Source organism: Lithobates pipiens, unplaced genomic scaffold (assembly GCF_037356315.1).
Source record: "Lithobates pipiens isolate NorthernLeopardFrog02 unplaced genomic scaffold, aLitPip1_a1.2 Scaffold_8, whole genome shotgun sequence".
NCBI classification, from domain to species: Eukaryota; Metazoa; Chordata; class Amphibia; order Anura; family Ranidae; genus Lithobates; species Lithobates pipiens.
This window is the reverse complement of record NW_027507903.1, coordinates 310,234,116-310,256,307: the sequence shown is the minus strand read 5'-3', so window position 1 is coordinate 310,256,307 and position 22,192 is coordinate 310,234,116. Positions and strand designations below refer to the sequence as shown.

Below are 22,192 nucleotides of genomic sequence, written 5' to 3'. Positions count from 1 at the left end.
AGTTTTACTTTAGTACATATTACTTTGAGGTTCAACTTGGGCAGCAGAGACTAGAGTCACCACTGAATGCTCTGAAAAAGCTTCCGTCTAGGAGTTATTTGTTTTAGGTGCTTTTCTACAGCACACAAACACAGGAACTTCAGACTCCTGGAAAAAACTTGTTTGGATCCTTATAACTGTAATTTTCATGATGCAGGGACTTGTCTACTTGTCATCACCTCACTGATAAACAGAGAGCATATAATGATGTCTCTGACATATCCAACTGTCTGACAAAAAGCTGGCTAATGGAAAGTTCCAAGTGTGGATAAATGATTAATATTCTATCTTATTATACAAAGAAATGGTTTTCAAAATGTGGATTCGATGTGTTTATATTAACAGGCAATCCATGCACCTTTTTAAACATATACAGTACTGTGTGCACATGAATGTATTTATTAGGATAGGGTGCAATTCATGCAGATTAGTTAACCACAGAAACCATAGATAGAACATACATTTCGCTGATCTGTCTGCAATAAATTATTGATTATAGCTGTGGACTATTTCTTTGTGAACATCATGACTGCTCTTTGCACAGTAGCCAATGTATTCTTCAAAAATGACCTTTCATAGCAATAGCAAACACCTCCAGGTGTCAGCAGATACTTTCAGCTCCTTTTCAGAGTGCCTTAAAGCCAAGAAATATGCTTTATAATTCAAATATTGACTTCAGATGGGAGTCAGAGCATCCTCTCATACCACGGTATTGATTATAAAGGCTGCTCCTCTTAGTGATGAAACAAAAGTAAAGTACAGGGGGAAGTCAAGAGCATCCTCTAATACCAAGGTATTGGTTAAGGCAGCTCCTCTTATGCCCCATACACACGATTGGAAATTCCACCAGCAAAAGTCCGATGAGAGTTTTTGGTCGGAAAATGCGATTGTGTGTATGCTCCATCGGACTTTTGCTGGCGGAATTTCGACCAGCAAAAAATTGAGAGCAGGTTCTAAATTTTTCGGTCGAAAAAAGTTCCGATTGTAAATTCCAATCGTTTGTACCAATTCCGATGTGCAAAATTCCTACGCATGCTCAGAAACAATTCGACACATGCACTGAAGCATTGAACTTCATTTTCTAAGCTCGTCATAGTGTTGTACATCACAGTGTTCTTGACGGTTGAAAGTTCAGAGAACTTTTGTGTGACCCTGTGTATGCAAGCCAAGCTTGAGCGGAATTCCGTTGGAAAAACCATCCAAGTTTTTTCCGACGGAAAATCCGCTCGTGTGTACAGGTCATTAGTGATGAGACAAAAGCAAAGTGCAGGAGACTAAAGCCCCAGTATAGGAAGTCTCTAAACTAGCAGGGTCCACTAAAAAGTGGCTGAAATTACCTGTGGGTAACAGAGTCCGTTTTCTGAGAATACATTAACTACAAGTACACTTTAGTCAACTAGTCTTTCACCAGAAGTATGTCAGATGCATGTAAAAGCCTTCAAAATACAACACAGAGGAAAGTAAAGTAGAGGACTCGCTTGTAGTGATCAGATTCCTTCTTTAACAATGCAAATAAAGGTTTAAAAAAACATTTGGAGATCTGATAGTATACTATGGCCCATGTCTCCTCTTTGCTTTTAATAAACGTTCAAAGATCATTCCTATCTTTTTGAATCTTGGCTAACAAAAGGCTGATGAGGAAGTTTTGAGCAGAATTAATCAAAATATGTAACTTGAGTATAAAGGTCCTTGGCTCATAGCAAGACTGTGGTATCCTGGGGTCATAGGAGAATAAAAACAGAAACACTGTAGAATATTCATTGTAATCAGTTAAAGCACACATCTAGTCTAGTGTGATGTGTACCCCAATGACAGATAGAAATGTTATTTCTGACTGTAGAATTAATCTGAAAACAATACAGTAAATAATATTTTTAATATATTGCTATGTAAGTTCTGGGTGGTTCGTATCTATTATAATAATCTAACAGAAAATAAATAAAATATTAAAAAATACTTCATAGGGAAACGTTCTGAAAATTAAAGTACCTGTTATTATTCACATTCATGACATGTACAAAGGCATCTAAAAGAAAGGCTATGTAAACATTTGTGTGATGAGTCACAAACGACCAGACTTTTCGACAGAGTAGGTCTTCCTGACGGACTTTCGGCAGAGGTCCGATGGACTTTCTGAACTAAGGGACTTGGCCACACACGACCGGACTAAGTCCGTTCAAAAGTCTGTTTGTTTTTAACGTGATGGCGTAAACAGGACTAAACAAGGAAGTTCAATAGCCAGTAGCCAATAGCTGTCCTTGCTTTGTATCTGGTCTGTCAGACTAGCACACAGACGAACGGTTTTCCAGATTTTTAGTCCGTCGGATAGATTTGAAACGTATTTTATTTCTAGGTCCGTCAGACTTTTGGGGGAAAAAAGTCCGCTGGAGCCCCCACACGATCGAATTGTCCAACGTATTCCAGTCTGCTGGACCAAGTCTGTCGGAAAGTCAGATCGTGTGTACGCGGCATTAAGGGGCTATTGGATGGAAACGGACCGCCTGTCCGTTTCCATCCAACTGTCATCTGATGCGCTGGACAGATGGTGACCATATCCCCATTCACTTGTTTTTAGTAGACTGGATCAGATGTCAGTGAGTGTCTGCTGACATTCTCCGCTCCAGAGAGAACAATGGGTGGTCCGCTGGTGTAAAAGGGGCCTAAATGGTAAATGCGGCACTGCAGAAAAAGACGCTTGGGGCTTCCACCAATGGTCGAGAGGGAGGTTCAGGCAAAGCTGCTGAATGGATAGTTCTGCCTGAGCATCATTCTCCTAAGCCTCCCAGTGCAGACAGTGTTACCTTTGCTGTAATACTGGTTGCTTTACCAACTGCTATAGGAAGCCCAGTTTCTCTAAAAACATGGAAACCTATAACACTTAAAGTGAACATGTGCCCATACTTTCCACATCAAATTATAGATATATATTGAGAATTATGTGCACAAGTACATAGGGGTTGATTTACTAAAACTGGAGGGTGCAAAATCGGGTACAGCTCAGCATAGAAACCAATCAGCTTCCAGATTTTTTGTCAAATTTTAATTGAACAGGCTGAAGTTAGAAGCTAATTGGTTATCATGCACAGCTGCAACAGATTTTGCATTGTCACATTTTAGTAAATCAACCCCACATCACTTTAAAACAAGCCCTCATTCACCTCTCTAACTATAAGCATTGTACAGAAATGAATTTCAAAGTACATAACAGAGGCACTGAAGTTTTATCTATTTTTCTAATATGTTCTATGCACCAAAATTCTGTCAGCCTATCACCCCCTTAATGTAAACACTAAGCAGATAATTCTAAGCTGTTAGGCTACATACCCAGGAGCCACAGGTGTTCCAGACAACTACCCGTATATATATATATATATATATATATATATATATATATATATATATATATATATAAAATACAAAATGTCACTGTGAACTGGTAAACGCAGATCCGAGTACATATGCCTTTGTAAAGTTACGGCTGTATACCCCTGGACTCAAGCAGCCTATGTCCAAGGGTTTACATCTATACCTGTACTAAAACTAAACTGATATGACTTTAGAGTCTTTGTTGTGATCTTTAAGGATCTTTTAGAATCCTTGAGAATTAATGAGAATTAATTACTTTACAGTACAAACAGCTAGAGAGGCTAGGGATGGCTTGTTTTAAAGCCCAACTCTGAGATTACACAAACTTTGGGTTTAAATGCGCTGTAGGTTTAGGGGAAGCTGCATTACTTACTATATACCCTGCTTCGGCAGCTTTCAGCACTCTCCTTTTTTCACTCTTGGCCATGGGCGGTCCCTCAGTATCAGCGTCATCACATACAATGCAGGGCTGTTAACCATGTTTGTTGACCGCATACAGCTATAGAGCATTGAATTTTAAAGGAACAGGAACTTTAAAGTACTTTGAGTTACTATTAAAGGACTTTTGGACATTTGTCATGTTGTTGAATGAAATGAAAGAATTTTAGTATGGAAATTCATTCTACAATCCACTCGTTTATGGCCAGCTATACTCATGTTACATATTTAGATAATCACACTCAATATCTATATATCTATATCTATATCTATATATATATATATATATATCTATATCTATATATATATATATATATATATATATATATATATATATATATATATATATAGATAGAGAGAGAGAGAGAGAGAGAGAGAGAGAGAGAGAGAGAGAGAGAGAGAGAGAGAGAGAGAGAGAGAGAGAGACATTCTGACCTTGTTATATCAGCATCCAAGTTACCCCTAACTAAGGCGATATCTACCAATCAGACATCATCTCTGACTGGTTGACATTAATTACTACACTCTGCACACCATTTACTAAATCAACCCAAAAGAGAAACTACAGCTTTCAGTAAGTAAGCCGACTTTTGCAAAAGTATCAATGCTTACCTGGTAATTAATTAATTTGAAAGGCATGCTTGAAAGAAGAATAAAGCACTGCATATTAATAAATGTTCTTTCAATATTAAATTATTCAATGTTAGCTAATAACACAAACGTTACTCTCAGGTTTCTACAGAAACCCTGGATTATTTGGCAGGAACCACAATGCAAATGTAAAGCAGGCATCGTCCTCCTGCATGAAAAGTTCCATACATTGTAATTCCTTGTGTACGTATTAGTAGTGTTACCAACAAGTATGTTAACTGCCCTGTCATCTCCATGGTTGCCTGTATTACATTCCTGGAACTTTTTCACCTGGACATTTTACTAAAGATACTGGCTAAACATTGATCATTGTATGAAGAAAGTAAGTGTACAGACAACTAGTTCTCAGCTACATAAACACCATGCTGAAAAACAAGCAAATGCGGAATAATGGCTTTATACCATATTTTTTGAGTAAACCTTAGATATACTCATCAAATATAATGCCACTAGTATTCAATGAAATTGGTAATGTGAGCAGGCCTAATTCCTACTGCTACTGCAACTGGTGTTCCATCGTTGTACTATCTTATTTACCGTATATACTCGAGTATAAGCCGAGATTTTCAGCCTCTTTTTTGAGGCTGAAAGTGCCCCCCTCGGCTTATACTCGAGTCATCGCTGTCTGCCTGCTCGATCAGCGTGTCGAGCAGACAGACAGCGGCCATTCTATAATTCAAAAGCCGCGCCTCCGGCTCCGCCTTCGCCTGTGATAGGCGGAACACTGAATTTCCCAGCAGCCTGTGTTCCGCCTATCACCGACATCGTCTCATCCTCGTACTACGGACGAGGATGAGACGATGTCCGTGATAGGCGGAACACAGGCTGCTGGGAAATTGTGTTCCGCCTATCACAGACAGGGAGGCGCGGCATTTGAACAGGGGAATGGGCGCCGACGAAGAGCGGTGATCCTGGGACGGGACCGGACGGAGTCTCGGGACGGGACGGGACGGGACCGGACGGAGTCTCGGGACGGGACGGGACCGGACCGGACGGAGGCTCGGGACGGGACCGGACGGAGGCTCGGGACGGGACGGGACCGGACGGAGGCTCAGGACACAGGTAGGCTGGACACACAAGGCCACACACACACACACACACACACACACACACACACACACACACACGGATGGACACACACACACACAGGGATGGATGGATGGATGGACACACACACAGGGATGGATGGATGGATGGACACACACACACACAGGGATGGATGGATGGATGGACACACACACACACACAGGGATGGATGGATGGATGGACACACACACAGGGATGGATGGATGGATGGATGGACACACACACACAGGGATGGATGGACACACACACACACAGGGATGGATGGATGGATGGACACACACACAGGGATGGACAGGCATATCTCACCCTCGGCTTATACACGAGTCAATAGGTTTCCCAGTTTTTTGGGGGTAAATTGGGGGCCTCGGCTTATACTCGGGTCGGCCTATACTCGAGTATATACGGTATTAAACAAGAACAAAGTCAATATACCATTACAACAGTAATAATAATAGCACCCCTCTTGAGACCAAATCCCTCTGACCCTTGTGCAGTCTCAGTTGTCCTTCTTTTCAGTTTGATGTGTACATCTCTATACAAAATGTATGCTGCACCAACCTCTCTATTACTGGATTTGTTATTTTGAAAGGGTAATATAAAAGAAAAATAGCGATCAAAAAAGCACATTAGATCTTTGTGTGGCCATGGCAGGAATGTGCCTACATACTGGGGTTGATTTATTACAGGCTGATAGACTGGGCACTTTGCAAGTGCAGTTGCACTCATTGTCCCCAGAGCTTAGCGAATGAGGAGAAGCTCTTCTGATTTCCATCATCCAATCATGTGCAAGCAAACTTGCTGTTTTTTTTTTTTTTCGATTTCCTTGAACCTGATTGGGTATTCTTTATAAGTGAAAGTGGTTCTAAAGCCTTAAGTTTTTTATACCTTATTACATTCTATGCATTAACCCCCCTGGCAGTATTCCCGAGTCTGGCTCGGAGAGGAATTTCAGAACCAAAAGCAGTAACTCCGAGCCAGACTCGGGATTGCATCGCAGGATCCAGGAAGAGTGTGTTTACCTTATCCCCTGGATCCAGCGATGTCCCCCCGCTGTGTGAGTGGCTCATTCTCCGCTCGATGTATCACAGAGCCAAGCTCTGTTCCCTGCGACGCACGGTGACGGAGAACGGCGCCAAATTTAAAAAGCAAAACACACACAGTATACATGCAGTATAATGTAATCTTACAGATTACATTGCTGTATGTAATTATTTCACATCCCCTTTGTCCCTAGTGGTCTGTCCAGTGCCCTGCATGTAGTTTTATATTATAAAAACTGTTCTTTCTGCCTGGCAACTGGAGATTGTCCATAGCAACCAAAACTGTCCCTTTACATCAAAATCTAGAAAACAGCGATAATAAATTAGAATCACTCACAGAATTGAGCGATAGTGATTTGTGGGGAGATCCGTCATCAAATACTGAAAAGTAATGACAGTGACAATTCTGCAGCTGAGACAATTTCAGTGTTTTTGATTTGATTACATTATTGAATGATTTTTATTATTATTATATTATTATTTGGTATAATTATGTATAGTTATTTATTATATTTTAATTTATGATTTTGTTTTTCAAATGTTATCATACCCGGGATGTCTACTAGACTCTGGTTTGGACAGGTTTAAGTGAGTTATTCCTAAGAATTACAGGCCTACAATATAAAACGCCAAATTTCCATGCAAAATAATTGTACCGCTTTAAGCATCAAAAATCTGAAATAATCATAACGCCAGGGAGGTTAAGGTAAAAAAAAAGCCCTTCTGTGCTGCAGAATCCTCCCCAGCGCCCGATATCGATCCAGAGCTGTGCACAAGAGCAGTGGTTCTCTCAGCTCTTTCCCTCCTCACTGGACAGAATGATAGCAGAGGGAGTCATTGGTTCCTATTCCTGTGAATCCTGTGATGAGGGAGTAGGGGGTGGCCTCCCTGTCTGTGTCTATAGACGCAGACCAGGTAGCTCAGGAGCCAGCTCACGAGTGCCCCCATAGAAAGCGGCTTTCTATGGGGGTACTCGCCCAAGAGGAGGATCCAGGAATGCACAAGAGGGGAACTCAGAAGAATACAATACAATACAATTGCACAGAGCAGGTTAGTAAGTATAACATGTTTATTTTTTTAATTAAAAAAAAAATTTAAGCTTTAATATCACTTGAAGCTTCACCACATTCACTAAGGTCTGGGGAAAATGAGTGCAACTGCATTTGCAAAGTGCAGAGTCTATTTGCCTTTAATAAATCAACCCCAGTGTGTGCTAAAGTGTGTCCCTCTTTTTCGTTTCAGAAAGTTGAGAGGTATGCCTAAACATAGTGCATACCTTCCAACTGTCCCTGACTTCGAGGGCCTGTCCCTGATTGGGCGCAATGCCCCTCTGTCCCTCATTCCTCTTCATTTGTCTTTCATTTTGGTCTGATATAGTTGGTTGATAGAGTTTTATATAAAATGCACTTTTTATCTTTCAAAAAGTGTTTCCCATTGCTAAACCTTTCATCCAATTTCTAAATTGCTGCATTTGTACATTTCTTAAAGCCAATATAAAGGAATAGTAGTGATAAAAAAACAATTTTGGATTTAATTAACCTTTTTTTGGATTAACTCTCCTTTAAGGGGGTGTGACAGGGGGCGTGTCCTATGCCTACATACATTTGCTAGTAGGTGTCCCTCATTCCTATCTCAAAATGTTGGGAGGTATGATAGTGCCCAGCAGTCAACTGACTACTATATTAGTACATGACTTACTTTCTGCTTAATTATTATTAAAATCTGTTTTCAATCTGGATGCACAAAATAAATATACTGCTAGGATAAAAAAAATGGTAAGCATAATGAACAAGAGCTTTATATATATGAAATAATGTAATGTAACCAGGGGCGGACTGACCATTCAGCCACTCGGGCACTGCCCGAGGGCCCTGTGCCACTAGGGGGCCCCATCAGGGTTGCCAGGGACAGTATGTAAAAATCTGTGTTTTTTTTACTTCTGCCTCTGAAATGTCCCTTACCGACATCCTTTTGGTCTAAAAATCCCGATTATAGCTGCCCCACCTCTCCAGTACCTTCTCAGCCAACAGAAATATATCTGTGTATACTGCGTGTACATGTATGTGTATACTGTGTGATTGTATACTATGTGTGTGTGTTTGTGTATACTGTGTGGCCCCATAATCTCCTATTGCCCAGGGGCCCCATGAGTTGTCAGTCCGCCCCTGTATGTAACTATTCATTGTTTATGGCCTTTATAGCCCACAAAATCACTTTTCATCAACAAATCTCTGCAGCACAGATGAGTTATTCTAATCACATCCTATAGTCATTTGCATTGTGCACACCTAAAGTTACAGCTTTTAATGATTTGCTTCTTCAAACGGCTATGTTACAATAATCAGACACCATACAGTGCGGTTGACTGTGCAGAGTATGCAATGCCCAATCAATGTGCCAGTTTTAATTAGGGGGTTGAGATCCAAATGGCATATATCCCTGCTGTATGGAGCAGAATGACAGATGCTGCATCCATAAAACTATTCAATTTTGATGAAGATTTCGTAAAGATAAAAAATCATGCCATTGCACTCTGTCTTCTAGTCTGAAAAAAAGCAATATATATTCATACAAGAATAGAAACACTTGTCATAACCAACGTTGGCAACTTGCATAATCATGAATGATTTGTGCCAATGGTCCGGGTAAAATCTGCATTATGCTTTATAAAAGATGTACTGTATGTGATGAATTCTAAAGGGTGAAGATGAAGTAGTGTTAAATGTTGCTAGGGAGACCAAGCGAACAATTGTCTGTTAAAATATTACTGCACTAGCTAAAGCAGCTCAGCTATTCTATTCTATCTTCTCTTCTATCTTCTATAGCTTATTTAACAGATATGCAAATCATGCCTATGAATATATCCAATTCTAACTTCAAAAGCCTATTAGGCAAATCTAGAAATTCCAGAGGAGCAAATCTTAGAGAATTACTTGCCTGATGCCATTGTTTCCACGTCGGGACATCGTTCTTGCCGGTGTGTGCTGCAGCTTTGCCAAAGTGACCAGCTGGCCAGGAATCCGGAGTCTGTGCTGTCTATGGAGCCTCTACCTGCAGTGGACACTGAAGATGGTGGAATATATTAAAAAGGAATGCTTTGAAAACAGATGGCAGTACATAGTAACAGCGATGCAATGCATTAAAATCAGTCCAACCATACCTTCCAGCTGCCTGAGTAATGCCTTGGCTAGACATAGTCAAATGTTACGTGAAAGGGGTTAAGGTTTGCTGCAGAAGTCTCAAGCCTTGTGGCATTTCTTATGAGCTTTCATTCCTATATCTGTCCCAATTCTCATCTATTTAAGGCTGGTATTTCAAATGCATGGGGTAGAGAAAGGAGGGGGGGGGGGGGGGGATTGCCAGTATCCATGGAGATATCTGTGTTGAAAAAAGGTGAACCTTGTTTACTCTATGAGCACGTCAGTAGGAATAAAAAAAATAAAAAATTGTAGAGGCTGTAAAAATCAAGAATTACACAAGAGAAGGATATTGAGGGAAAGGGCAGCCTTGCCAGTTAGGTAGGTATGTAGAAAATTCCCGAAGAGCCCAGGAGAAAATGAAAGTGCACGTGGAACGTACGCAGTCCAGAATCTGTTAAGAGATTCTTCGGAGTGACACATACTACACAGACTGTGGGAGGAAAATTAGCTAATGCCTTTATTTAAGCTAAGGAACAATTGCACAGGAAACTGTCAGCTACGAACAAAACACTCTAGAGATTCAAGTCTTTATTCTAAGATTGTCTCTGCGGTTCCTGTTCCTGAGGAAGATGTAAAAAAAAAAGAAAAGAAAATAATCAGAATGGACTGTATGAAGAGCACATGGCATCCTCCAAGCATGTTAATTATAAAATATTAACTTATAGGCAATCATAGCATAGACCCCATAGTAGAGATATGCCCTGATCAGCTGGTATTTTAGCATTAAGGAACTGATGTACACCTTAAAGATCAATTCCAAGCAACAAGTGATACCAATTAATGAGTTACTAATTCTGTTCAACAAACACTGTGGTTGCGCTAAAGTCATGTAATGCTATTTATTTTAAAGTGATTTCAAAGTCTTGTTTTGTTTTTGTTTTTTAAATAACAAACATGTTATACTTACCTGCCTTGTGTTTTGCACAGAGCAGCTCAGATCCTTCTCTTCTCTGGACCCTCTTCGTTGCTTCTGCCTCCTCCCTCCTGTCATGTGCCCCAGCAGAAAGCAGCTTGCTGGGGGGCACCCAAGCGGAGTCGCAGCTCCCTGTGTCCATTCAGACATGGAGCAGCTTTTTGGACCCATCCCCTCTATCCCCTGATTGGCTAACTGACTTTGATTGACAGCCGTGGGAGCCAATGGCGCTGCTGCTGTATTTCAGCCAATCAGGAGGAGAGTCCCGGACGTTCCTGGGACTCGTGGATCGTGGATGTTGCTGGACAGAGATGGGGCTCAGGTAAGTATTAGGGGGTGCTGGTGAGGCTGGCACACACAGGTTTTTTTTTTTTTTTTTATCTTAATGCATAGAATGCATTAAGATAAAAAAAAAATCTGACTTTACAACATCTTTAATGCTTAAAATGTTACTAAACTCAGGACTCTGCATTCATTATATCTAGTATCCCACAGTACACAGAACATAGAAATGCAATTATTTTAGTAAATATAAACTGCTCAATATGTTTTCTCATTAGCAGTCTTGTGACTTCTATCAGTGCCTGGTTAAAGCTTGTAGGAGGAGTTTTCATTCTCTCCTGATCCTTTGAACAGCGCCGATTGGCCATGTGCTGATCACGCACTCTCCCAAGAAAAGAAAAACCTCTCTAGCAATACACACCAAACTGAGTATGTGCAGTCTGACTCCTAATGCTCTGTTCTATCAGGAGATGGGTTGGAATCAGTTAAAGGGGAATTTCAGTGATTTTTTCATCTTTCCATCTATTAAATCCTCTACCCTTGTTGTTTTAACTTTGGATATTAAAACATTTCTTTTCTGCCAGTAAAAACCTTATACAGCCCACTTCCGGTTTCTTGTCTGGAAAAAAGCCTAGGCCCATGACATCATACACAGCTCTCTCTCTCACTCTAGTGAGAGTTTGCCAGGAAGGGAGGGGGGTTGAGTCATAAGAGGGCGAATAAGAGCTGCAAAGCTGGAGGTATGCCTCTGTGTGTCTGTGTAAATCCAGGAAGGGAACAGACAGCAGCTCCAGCTGCTCACAGTTAAAATGATTGCAGCCAGACTCAGTGGAGGGAGATTTCTGCAGCATATTTGGTAAGTACAGAATCACAGTATATATAAAATAATATGGAAAGTGGTTGGAGGGAAGCTTCAGAATGGCAAAGATGTTTTTATTATAAATTATATGAGCAGACTGCAGTTCCTCTTTAAAGAAGGGGAGGATCAGAGAGACAGGATCACACAGCCTTTATACACAATGCAGAGAAATAACCCCTTAGGTTCCACAGTGAGTATAACAAGCATGCTTTACTGCAAATACAGACTGATTTTACTGTTGTGGGTTTAGTAACACTGTGTATGTATCCCCCCGAAAATTCTACATCACGTCTATTATGCCATATTGTTTGGGCTAAATCTAGCCTCTAATTCTGGTATCTTTTTATTGCATCATATACTGTATACATAAGTGTGCCCAGCCTATTGCATAAGGTTGTGCATCCCAAATCTCAAGCACACATGCATGCGTGTGTATGTATGTGTTCTGACTACATTGTGCTAAGCCCAGCTTACCTTCACCTGGTAGGCTGAACTCCATCCCACACTGCAGGCTGTGTTTACTCCTCCCTCTCCTGCTCGCTCTAGCTGCCGAAATCTCCTGTTGTAAAGTCAAATAAGGCACGCTAGAGGAGCGGGTGGATGCAGAGTGGTTACCATTTGCTAAGGAAGCAGCAGAGATGTGGAGCAGCTGTACCCTCTGACTTTTTACAGACACGGTTGGCATCCTTGGTGGTCAGGGTGTGCCCAGGCACACCCCCCTGTACTCGCCTATGACTGTATATATACACACCTTGTGATCTTGCCAGTTCCCCTTCTGTCTTTTTCTTTCTGACCACGCCAAGAACAGTTGCAGATCTGTGCTAGTGTGGTCAGTGTGCAGCTCCCTGCTTTCTATTTGAGGCTATGCACAGCGTACCTATATTGCGTAGTCAGTGTCCCCTGGTCAGCCTTGCCCTGTTTTGATTGACAGCTGGTTTGTCGCTACTAAAACAGCAGCATAGAAGGAGAGGAGACACGCCCCCCTCGGCCAGCACCACTGTATTGATCTGTACTGTGTTCACATATGCTTTAACGTCAGGCAAACAGCTAAATACACAAATGAAAATGGGCAGCACAGTGGCTAAATGGTTAGCACTTCTGCATTGCAGGACTTGGGTTGTTAGTTCCAATTCCTGCCTGGGGTTTGCATGTTCTCCCTGTGCCTGTGTGGGTTTCCTCCGAATGCTCCAGTTTCCTCCCCACACTCCAAAGACATGCTACTAAGTTAATTGGCTCCTGTCTAAATTGGCCCTAGTATGTGTATGTACAGTATGAATGTGAGCTGGAACCTTAGATTGTGAGTTTCTTGAGGGCAGAGACTGATGTGAATGTATAATATGTTTGTGTAAAGTGCTGCGTACATTGATGGTGCTATATAAGTACCTATATTAATAACGAAATACAAATATTGAAAAGCTTTACTTATTAACCACCTCAGTACAGTGCAGTTACACCCCCTTCCTGACCAGACCAATTTTCAGCTTTCAGCGCTCTCACACTTTGAATGACAATTACTCAGTCATCCAACACAGTATCCATATGAAACTTGCGTCCTTTTTTCCACACAAATAGAGCTTTCTTTTAGTGGTATTTAATCACTAGTGGGCTTTTTATTTTTTGTGCTATAAATAAAATAAAACATAAATTTTGTGAAAAAAATGCCTTTTTCTTCGTTTCTGTCATAAATTTTTGCTAATTAGTAATTTTTCTTCATAAATTTTGGCCAAAATTTATACTGCTACATATCTTTGGTAAAAATAACCCACATTAGTATATATTATTTGGTCTTTGTGAAAGTTATAGAGTCTACAATCTATGGTGCCAATCACTAAAAATTCATCACTTCTGATCAGGCCTTCAGTACATCAGGTGTACCTCATTTCTTAAGACTCTAACTAGTCAGGAAAGTACAAATACCCCCCAAATGACCCCTTTTTACAAAGTAGACATCCCAAGGTATTAAGTAAGTAGCATGGTGAGTTTTTTTAAGTTGTCATTTTTTCCCACAATTCTTTGCAAAATGAAGATTTTTTATTTTTTTTTATTTTTTTTTACTAAATTGTCATATTATCAGGTTATTTCTCACACACAGCATATGTATACAACAAATTACCCCCCAAAATACATTCTGCTACTCTTCCCGAGTACGGCGATACCACATGTGTGAGACTTTTACACAGCCTGGCCACATACAGAGCACCAACATCGATGTAGTACCTTCAGACGTTCTACGAGCAAAAATGACGCATCTCATTTCTCAACCACCTATTACACTTTTGAAGGCCCTGGAGTACCAGGGCAATGGAATTTCCCATAAAATCACCCCATTTTGGAAAGCTAACACCCCAACGTATAATCTGTGAGGCATAATGAGTCTTTTGAATGGTTAATTTTTTTCCAGAAGTTTTTGGAATATGTGGAAAAAAATTAAAACGCATTTTTTTTTTACACAAAATTGTCAATTTATAAGATATTTCTAACACATAGCATGTATATAGCAAAAATTACACCCCAAAATACATTCTGCTACTCTTCCCGAGTACGGCGATACCACGTGTGTGAGACTTTTACACAGCCTGGCCACATACAGAGCACTAACATTGATGTAGTACCTTCAGACGTTCTATGAGCAAAAATTACGCATCTCATTTCTCAACCACCTATTACACTTTTGAAGGCCCTGGAGTACCAGGACAATGGAATTTCCCATAAAATGACCCCATTTTGGAAAGCAAACACCCCAACGTATAATCTGTGAGGCATAATGAGTCTTTTGAACGGTTCATTTTTTTCCAGAAGTTTTTGGAATATGTGGAAAAAAATTAAAACGCATTTTTTTTTTACACAAAATTGTCAATTTATAAGATATTTATAACACATAACATGTATATAGCAAAAATTACACCCCAAAATACATTCTGCTACTCCTCCCGAGTATGGCGATACCACATGTGTAGGACTTTTACACAGCCTGGCCACATAGATGGGCCAAACATTGAAGTAGTACGTTCAGGCGTTCTAGGAGCATAAATGACACATCTTATTTCATTCCTACCCATCACACTTTTGAAGGTCCTGGACCACCAGGACAGTGAAATTACCCTCAAAATGACCCCATTTTGGAAAGTAAACACCCCAACGTATATTCTATGAGACATGGGCTGCAAATAGGTACTCGGGTACTCTGATGGGCTGGAGATAGGTACTCGGGTACTCAGATGGACTGTGACAGGTACTCGGGTACTCTGATGGCCTGGTGACAGGTACTCGGGTACTCTGATGGCCTGGTGACAGGTACTCGGGTACTCTGATGGCCTGGTGACAGGTACTCGGGTACACTGATGGCCTGGTGACAGGTACTCAGGTACTCTAATGGCCTGGTGACAGGTACTCGGGTACTCTGATGGCCTGGTGACAGGTACACGGGTACTCTGATGGCCTGGTGACAGGTACTCGGGTACTCTGATGGCCTGGTGACAGGTACTCGGGTACTCTGATGGCCTGGTGACAGGTACTCGGGTACTCTGATGGCCTGGTGACAAGTACTCAGGTACTCTGATGGCCTGGTGACAGGTACTCTGATGGTTTGGTGACTGGTATTTGGGTACTCTGAAGGGCGGTGACAGGTACTCAGATGAACTGTGACAGGTACTCGGGTACTCAGATGGGCTGTGACAGGTACTCGGTACTCTAATGGACTGTGACAGGTACTCGGTACTCTAATGGACTGTGACAGGTACTCGGTTCACTAATGGACTCTGACAGGTACTCGGTACTCTAATGGACTGTGACAGGTACTCGGGTACCCTGATGGGCCGTGACAGGTACTCGGGTACCCTGATGGGCCGTGACAGGTACTCGGGTACCCTGATGGGCCGTGACAGGTACTCGGGTACTCTGATGTGCCGTGACAGGTACTCGGGTACTCTGATGTGCCGTGACAGGTACTCGGGTACTCTGATGTGCCGTGACAGGTACTCGGGTACTCTGATGGGCCGGGACAGGTACTCGGGTACTCTGATGGGCCGGGACAGGTACTCGGGTACTCAGATGAACTGTGACTGGTACTCGGGTACTCAGATGGGCTGGGACAGGTACTCGGGTACTCAGATGGGCTGGGACAGGTACTCGGGTACTCAGATGGGCTGGGACAGGTACTCGGGTACTCTGATGGGCTGGGACAGGTACTCGGGTACTCTGATGGGCTGGGACAGGTACTCGGGTACTCTGATGGGCTGGGACAGGTACTCGGGTACTCTGATGGGCTGGGACAGGTACTCGGGTACTCTGATGGGCTGGGACAGGTACTCTGATGGGCTGAGACAGGTACTCGGGTACTCTGATGGGCTGGGACAGGTACTCGGGTACTCTGATGGGCTGGGACAGGTACTCAGGTACTCGGGTACTCTGATGGGCTGGGACAGGTACTCAAATACTCTGATGGACTGTGACAGGTACTCTGATGGACTGTGATTGACAGGTACTATGAGGGGTGGTGACAGGTCCTCTTTATTGGGGGGGGGGGGGTAATCAGTATGTTTGGTGTACACTGTATGCGGTAACGAGATGTTACCGCAATCTCCTCCTCACACACGATCGGTGTGTGAGGAGGAGAACCCGGTAACATCCCGTTACCGCGGTTTGTTTACATTTTAGTGATCGGCTGTGAAAGGATCACAGCCGATCACGTGGGTAAACAGCCAGCCAATGGCTGTTTACCAGTGTCGGTGACGAGCAGTGTTCCCGGGGAACACGCCGTCACCGACGTGCACGCGCAGCGCGCTCGCGATCGCGCGCATGCGCCGTGCACGTAGGGGGTGTGACCATCTGTGATCGGCCGTGACTTCATCACGGCCGATCACGTGGTAAACAGCCATAACGAATGGCTGTTCACCCCCTTCGGTGGCGAGCGGTGTCTCCGTGACACGCCGCCACCGAAGAAACAGGGATGCGCGCGCACGATCGCGCGCATCCCTGTTTAAACGGGAGGCCGTCATATGACGGCCTCCCGCCACAATAGCTGCGCCGCCTGGCCGTCATTTGACGGCCGGCGGTCAGCAACTAGTTAAACAATTTGATTTATTTCTTTTATTTCCATTTAGTTCTAGAAGGGTAGGAAACCTGAATCTTCTCTGCTACCGTCAGAGACGAAACAGCATACACACTATCAGATTTTCTGCTGATTTTTTCCTTCAGATTTACCAAAACCATGTAGTACAAGGGCCTGCCTGATTGCATACACATTGAAACTCCTAAGGTTTGACCTCATATTACATGGTTTTGGTAAATTTGAAGACAAAAATCAGCAGAAAATCTGATAGTGTGTATGGGGCTTTAAAGTGCTTGTAAAGGCAAAAATATTTTTTTAATGAAAATTAAAAAGGTGTTATACGTTTTTGCTCTGTGCAGTGGTTTTGCACAGAGCGGCCCCGATCTTCTTCATCTGAAGTCACCCACCAGTGCTATCTGCTCTTCCTTTCCTGCGGGTGTCCCCTCAGCAAGTCCTGTGTGGGCATGCTCCCGAGTCGGAATGCATGTCCATAGACACATACAGTGCAGCATGGCACCCCCCCCCCCACTCCCTCCTCACAGGATTTGACTGACTGCTTGTGTCTCCTTTGAGAAGAGGAAGAGAGGGCACCGGCGCTGTCAGTGTTACAGTGCTGGCTCGAGATAGGATCCAGGTAAGTGATTAAAGAGGAACTGCAGTCTGCTCACATTAATTTGTAATAAAAACCTCTTTGCCATTCTGAAGCTTCCCTCCAACCACTTTGCATATTATTTTATGTATACTGTGATTCTGTACTTGCCAAATATGCTGCAGAAATCTCCATCCACTGAGTCTGGCTGCAACCATTTTAATTGTGTATATTTAAAAAAAATACACATTTATTGATGTATTAATGAATACAGAGCTGCATTATTTTTTGTGGTTTATATCTGCCCAGACCAAACTTGAAATCAGCTCCCCCAAAGCTCTTCACAGGTTAACTAGTAGTATTGTGTAACTTCCTTCCTGTTTCCTATGTCACCAATCATATTTTCCAAGGCAGTTTTGAATCTGATTAGTGGCTTTGGGAAACTTCTTAGTCTGTTATTTATTTATATATATATTTTTCAACATAAGACATTTTGTATGCATGTAGTGATCCCCCCGGAGCAGCCACTTAAAGGGGTTGTAAAGGTAATTTTTTTTTTTTTAAATAACAAACATATTATACTTACCTCCACTGTGCAGCTCGTTTTGCACAGAGTGGCCCCTGCTCTTCTGGGGTCCCTCAGTGGCTGTCTTGGCTCCCCCCCACAAGGACTTCTCACGTTCATGCGAGCTCCCACGCATGGTGAGAAGTGCTTGCAGATATGCTCCCGTGATACAGCCGGCGCGGCCATAGTCGCTCACTGTATCACTCGCCCCCCCCCCCCCCCCCCTGATGCACTGCGTCATTGGATGTGATTGACAGCAGTGCGAGCCAATGGCTGCGCTGCTTTCAATCCATCCACTGTAACCAATCAACGGTCAGGCTGAGCAGCGAAGAGGATGTTGGGGGTGAGCGCAGGACTTTCGAGGGGTCAGGTAAGTAATATGGGTGGGCTGGGGGGGCCGGCACTGTCGGATGTTTTTTGACCTTAATAAATAGAATGCATTAAGGTGAAAAAATGTTTACCTTTACAACCCCTTTAAGTTTGTTCAGTCCGTTTTAACCCTAAGAACAGTCTCGGCCCCCTCTAGTGTAAGTGCAATGACCAATGAGAAACACATACGTTATGATAAAACACAGAAATTGTCTTTACTGCAATATTTCGGTGGAAGGATAACAGGCAGTAACAATTTATATTCAGGTAATCAGCATAGAGAGCAATAACTGATATTTAAGAACAATATGGCTCTCAATCCTATATTCAAGCTGCTCTCAGGGGATTCCAAACCTGAGAATGTCCCCAAGAGCAGAGGCACACTTTAAAGTGGTTGTAAACCCTTACAACCAACTTTGACCTACAGGTAAGCCTAGATTAAGGCTTACCTGTAGGTCCAAGAAATATCTCCTAAACCTACACGGTTTAGGAGATATTTGCCGAAAGACAGGCACCGCTGTCTACGGCGCATGCACCGTAGACAGCGGCACGCAGGCGCACTGAGCGCGACACGGTCAACGGCGATATGCCGCGAGAGGCGGCTCCCCTTGCGCATGCGCGGGAGTGATGTCATCGCGGCTTCGCCGAATGACAGTGGCAGAACAGGAGACCCACTGAGAAGATGGATGCGCCGGACTGCAGGGGACTGCGGTGACTTCGTTGGCTCCTGTGTCAGGTAAGTGACACATAATGGACTACTATGCGATGCATTGTAGTCCGTTATGCTTTACCTTTGCAGGGAATCAAAGAGGAAGTAAACTCATCAGGGTTTACTTCCTCTATAATGCTAAATAAAGCACAATATGACTTTAAATTGGATTGATTACCTTTCCTCAGATTGGCTATGGGTCCAGGCAGGAGGAGAGCAGAGGAATGACCCTCTTTGTGCCAGGCCTCTCTCTTCTGTCCCCTGACACCACAGGCCCAACTTTAACCACTTATTCATTTATTTATTTATTAAGTAATGGCTTAACCCTGTCCCACACACCCAATGCATATACAGAGCCCTGAACATGTGTGTGTGCGGATCCCTGTGGCACTAGTAGCTTTAGTCCTTTTGAAGCAAAGATAAGATTTGGTGCCTTCGGCTATCCACTCTCGTTGGTGCACTTAACCAGAAGATTCAGCTGCTCAATGACCAAGCCATTATTTGTGATACGGCACTGCGTCGCTTTAACTGACAATTGCGCGGTCATGCGACAATGTACCCAAACAAAATTGTTGTGCTTTTTTTCCCACAAATAAAGCTTTCTTTTGGTGGTATTTGATCACCTCTGCGGTTTTTATTTTTTACGCACTTGTAGTGGAAAATTGATTTGCCTTTCGTAAATAACCCCCAATATCTTTTACCTGTTGCTATAATAAATATTGCTAAAAAAATAAATAAAGTTTTTTTTTCAAAAAGCTATTTTTTTTTCAGTTTAGGCCGATATGTATTCTTCTACATTTCTTCTACATGTAATAAGCGTATATTGATTGGTTTGCACAAAAGTTATAGCGTCTACAAAATAGGGGATAGATTTATGGCATTTTTATTATTATTTTTTTACTAGTAAAGGCGATAATCTGCGATTTTTATCGGGACTGCGATATTGCGGTGGACAAATTGGACACTATTGACACATTTTTGGGATCATCAAGCAGTTCAACTCCTGTATAGCAGGGCCAAACAACACAACCAAGACACTACCTGCCTGGAGTTTGCATGTTCTCCCTGTGCCTGCGTGGGTTTCCTCCGGGTGCTCCAGTTTCCTCCCACACTCCAAAGACATGCAGGTAGGTTAATTGGCTTCTGTCCAAAATTGGCCCTAGTATATGAATGGGGACCTTAGATTGTGGGTTCCTTGAGGGTAGGGACCAATATGAGTGTAGAATGTACAGGGATAGGGGTAGACACTCACTCAGGTTGAACTGGATGGACTGGTGTCTTTATTCAACCTTACTAACTATGAAACTATGAAACTTACCCAGATTATCAAGTGAAACAGGCAGAATCTTCCTCAGCAAGGTGAGAGGACAATGATGTCTGTATACAGTGTCCCAGAACTGGATAGCCTTTTCCTTATCCCCGTGGCACTAGTGTCAGCAAGATGACTACCAGCAACAATGTTTGTATACAGTGTCCATACTCCTCCTATGGTGCAGTGTCTCTGTTCCCTGCAGATGGGCAAAATTCTCTCTTACCAAATCCTGCTGTCAAGGCCCAAATGAACATACTGGAACTGAAGACTTTCCTGGTGACCCAACTAGTCACCTCACACTGGAACGCTTTACCACTGGTGCAGGTGTGTCTCAAAACGCACCTGGGATCCCACTCTCTCAGGCTGGATGTCCCGACTAGCGTGGAGGCCTGAATTGCGCGGGGAGATTATCTGAGAGACAGCATCTCTACTTCAGGTCTGATCTCTTTCACTGCCTCATGGTGACTGACCTCTCTTCAGGAATTAAAATGGAGTCTTTTACTTTCCTCCCACAGGAAATGCTGGTCTTGGTTGTTTCAGTTATTATACAAGGCTATGGGGCTGCTCTGTGCTGGAACTTCATACTCCAGAGTCCTTTGCAGCTGCTTCCTGTAGCTTGTTAAAGTCCCTCTGATTGGCTCCTGTAACTGATCCTTTAATTGGCTTTCTTCTTCCTGCTAATAGGGACACAGGGGAGGCTGTAAAGTGAACAGCTCTGTTTGAGTCAGCTCACTTTATAATAGATTCAGTGAGTCAGTGAAACAGGGAGAAGGGTGACAAAGCCCATGCAGATGTGACAGGCAGCTCTCTCCCTCTTTCAGGCTTGACAGCCTGTGTACATCGCGGCTGCCAGCTTGGCGGGGTTGAGAGGTTATAGAGTGAGACACCCGCTACATGTAAAATACAAGACCGGCCGCTTCTGCTTCTGAGCATGCGTGGACTTTTGTGCAACAGACTTGTGTACACGTGATCGGACTTTCCGACACTTCTGTTGGCGGAAAATTTGAGAACCTGCTAGCAAACATTTGTCGGTGGAAAGTCTAACAGCAAATGTTCAATGGAGCATACACACAGTCGGACTTTCCGACAACAAGCTCACATCCAACATTTTCGAAAATCCGACCGTGTGTATGCGGCATAAGAGCGTCTAAATGAGCATAATTGTGACTAAGCCTGGGTTCACACTGCTGCGGGATTGAAATCGTGCGAGTTCAGCTGAACTCGCACAGTTTCATACCTGCATGTCAGTCTGACTTCGGGGGGTTTGGGGCGATTTCAAAGATATCTGTGTGGGTTCCTGCACGGATGTCTATTGCACGCGCACCCGAAGTCACCAAAAGTAGTACAGAAACTACTTTTGGGAATTGGTGCGGTCGGTGCCATTTCCGGCAACAGCCGCCAATTTGGCATGCGATTTGACATGTCAAATCACATGCCAAATCGCATCAATGTGAACCTAGGCTAAAACTTCTTTAAAGTAGGAGCATTTAAACACAGGAAAAATTGAACTGGAAGGCATAAGATCTCATTCACATGGGTGTACTTATGTGTACATCTATGTGAAGGGCCGTCTTTGCCCACACAGGTGCTCCATGCATTTGCATGCAGACAATACCCTTCGTGTCTATTGAGAGACAGTAGCTGCATGGACACAGATACTGGTTCCAATTTAACAGCCATGTGGATGCAGATGCATATCCCTAAATGCATAGACGCTGGTCCCG

The 22,192-nt window shown here is 43.0% G+C and overlaps 1 protein-coding gene across 7 annotated transcripts in view; it reads right to left on the bottom strand.

The window, feature by feature from the left end:
• The window catches only part of SH3TC2 (SH3 domain and tetratricopeptide repeats 2), a 204,014-nt gene that overhangs the window by 110,432 nt on the left and 71,390 nt on the right, over window positions 1–22,192 (bottom strand). For 6 of the 7 annotated variants that reach the window (XM_077472737.1, XM_077472739.1, XM_077472738.1 and 3 more), the window contains one exon: window positions 9,558–9,683. In XM_077472737.1, coding sequence (XP_077328863.1) covers window positions 9,558–9,683 — 126 coding nt within the window. Of the gene's footprint in view, window positions 1–9,557; window positions 9,684–9,780; window positions 9,971–22,192 lie in introns of those variants that run through there. The other variant, XM_077472742.1, reaches the window with a different exon arrangement.